The 2,475-nt window shown below is 65.4% G+C and overlaps 2 protein-coding genes across 2 annotated transcripts in view; one reads left to right on the top strand and one right to left on the bottom strand.

The window, feature by feature from the left end:
- The window catches only part of Dhrsx (dehydrogenase/reductase (SDR family) X-linked), a 54,267-nt gene extending 53,447 nt beyond the window's left edge, over positions 1-820 (top strand). The window contains exon 8 of the mRNA XM_013035417.1: positions 650-820. Coding sequence (XP_012890871.1) covers positions 650-820 — 171 coding nt within the window. The remainder of the gene's footprint in view (positions 1-649) is intronic.
- Positions 821-826: 6 nt separating this feature from the next.
- Positions 827-2,475, bottom strand: part of Asmt (acetylserotonin O-methyltransferase) — a 12,078-nt gene continuing 10,429 nt past the window's right edge. The window contains exons 4-6 of the mRNA XM_013035416.1: positions 2,217-2,285; positions 1,962-2,118; positions 827-949 (exon numbers count right to left, since the gene is read on the bottom strand). Of these exons, the coding sequence (XP_012890870.1) occupies positions 827-949; positions 1,962-2,118; positions 2,217-2,285 (349 nt within the window). The remainder of the gene's footprint in view (positions 950-1,961; positions 2,119-2,216; positions 2,286-2,475) is intronic.

The raw sequence follows: 2,475 nt of genomic DNA, 5'->3' as shown, positions 1-2,475 counted from the left end.
TTGGCCACGCCCACACGGTGCTAGGCCACGCCCACCACGGCTGGACCCTCCCAGGCCACGCCCACAGGGACGTGGAGCAGTTTAAGCCACGCCCACATCGAGTAGGACACGCCCACAGGGAGCTGCACACGCCCACAAGGGTACAGGCCACGCCCATAACGGTTGGGCCCACCCAGGAAACGCCCACAGGGAGCTGGACACGCCCACAGTGAGGTAGAAGGGCTTAGGCCACGCCCACTTCGAGTAGGACACGCCCACAGGGAGCTGGAAACGCCCACAGCGCGCGGGGAGGCGTCCAGGCCACGCCCACAATGGCCCAGGCCACGCCCATAACGGCTGGACCCTCCCACGCCACGCCCACATGGAGCTGGACACGCCCACAAGGTGCTAGGCCACGCCCACATGGAGCTGGACACCCCCACAGGGACATAGAGGCGTCTAGGCCACGCCCACATGGTGCTAGGCCACGCCCATAACCTCGGGACCCACCTAGGCCACGCCCACAAGGAGGAGGACACGCCCACAGGGAGCTGGACACGCCCACAAGGAGCTAGGCCACGCCCACAGTGAGGTAGAAGGGTTTAGGCCACGCCCACAAGGGACCAGGCCACGCCCACCACGTCTGAACCCTCCCAGGCCACTCCCACAGGGAGCAGGACACGCCCACAGTGAGGTAGACACGCCCACAGGGACGAAGAGGCGTCTAGGCCACGCCCACAAGGTGCTAGACCACGCCCACAAGGAGTTAGGCCACGCCCACCTCGGCGGGACCCTCCCAGGACACGCCCACAGGGAGCTGGACACGCCCACAGGGACGTAGAGGCGTCTAGGCCACGCCCACAAGGTGCTCGGCCACGCCCACCACGGCTGGACCCACCCAGAACACGCCCACAGGGACGTGGAGCAATTTAAGCCACGCCCATATCGAGTAGGACACGCCCACAGGGAGCTGGACACGCCCACAGGGACGTGGAGCCGTCCAGGCCACGCCCATAATACATTAGACCCACCCACAGGGGGCTGGACACGCCCACAGGGACGTACACCCGCCCAGGCTACGCCCCCAAGGGCCTTGGCCACGCCCACAGCGACATAGACACGCCCGCCATGAACTGGACACGCCCACAGTGACATAGCCCCTTCTAGGCCACGCCCACAAGAGCTGGACGTGCGTACAAAGGACTGGACCCGCCCAGGCCACGCCCACAATGAGCTGGAGTCACTCAGGCCACGCCCACAATAGGCAGGACTCACACGAGCCACGCCCACAGCCAGTTCAACCCACCAGGCCACGCCCACAACCAGCCCGACCCACTAGGCCACGCCCACATCTACTCTCAGCCCCGCCCCTGACTCTCCACCCACCAAGCCACGCCCCTGGCCACGCCCACCCACAAAGCCACGCCCACCGCGACCTCACCCCCTCCCCACTGCCTCCACTTCCTGTTGTGGGCGGGCCTGGCAATGGCAGGGGGGGGGGACTAAGAACCGGAAATGAGGTCTTCAGGGGGCGTGGCTTGGCCAGTGACATCACCCAGGGGGCGTGGCCTGCGCGGGTATATAAGGCCCTGCCCTGCGGGGCTGGATCCCAGTCCACTTCCGATCCCCGCTGAGCACTGTGGCTCCATCCAGGGCCCTAGGCCTCAGCCCAGCTTCCAAGGCCTACCAGAGGGGGACTGAGCACAGCACCCCACCCCAGGGGGACTGAGCACCCAGCACCCAAGGCCTACCAGAGGGAGACTGAGCACCCAGCACCCAAGGCCTACCAGAGGAGGACTGAGCACCCAGCACCCAAGGCCTACCAGAGGAGGACTGAGCACCCAGCACCCACCCCAGGGGGACTGAGCACCCAGCACCCAAGGCCTACCAGAGGGGGACTGAGCACCCCAGCACCCCACCCCAGGAGGACTGAGCACCCAGCACCCAAGGCCTACCACAGAGAGACTGAGCACAGCACCCACCCCAGGGGGACTGAGCACCCAGCACCCTGGATACTCACCACCCACGTCGCAGATGATGTGGAAGGCCGAGAGGTCGAAGGCCGTCAGCACCCTGTGGCCTTCCAGGCGCCACGTGGCCTCCATGGCCCGATGGAAGGCCACACGCTCCTCATCGGCCCTGTGGGAGGGACTCAGCACTGAGCACCCAGGGGGGACTCAGTCCACGCCAGGCCCAAGTCCACCAGACTGTCATGGTCCCAAGTAGGGGGGACTCACCTGTAAATGGCGGCGAAGAGATCGTCTGAAGGCGTCCCGAAGGCTCGGAGATACTGGTTCCGCCCTTCTCTGCACAAAACCACAGGGGGAGAGAGATACACCATCATCCACCCATCCACCCATCCATCCACCCATCCATCCATCCATCCATCCACCCACCCATCCATCCACCCATCCACCCATCCATCCACACATCCATCCATCCATCCACCCATCCACCCATCCATCCATCCATCCATCCATCCATCCATCCATCCAT

Source organism: Dipodomys ordii, unplaced genomic scaffold (assembly GCF_000151885.1).
Source record: "Dipodomys ordii isolate 6190 unplaced genomic scaffold, Dord_2.0 Scaffold210, whole genome shotgun sequence".
NCBI classification, from domain to species: Eukaryota; Metazoa; Chordata; class Mammalia; order Rodentia; family Heteromyidae; genus Dipodomys; species Dipodomys ordii.
This window is presented reverse-complemented; position numbering and strand designations above follow the sequence as displayed.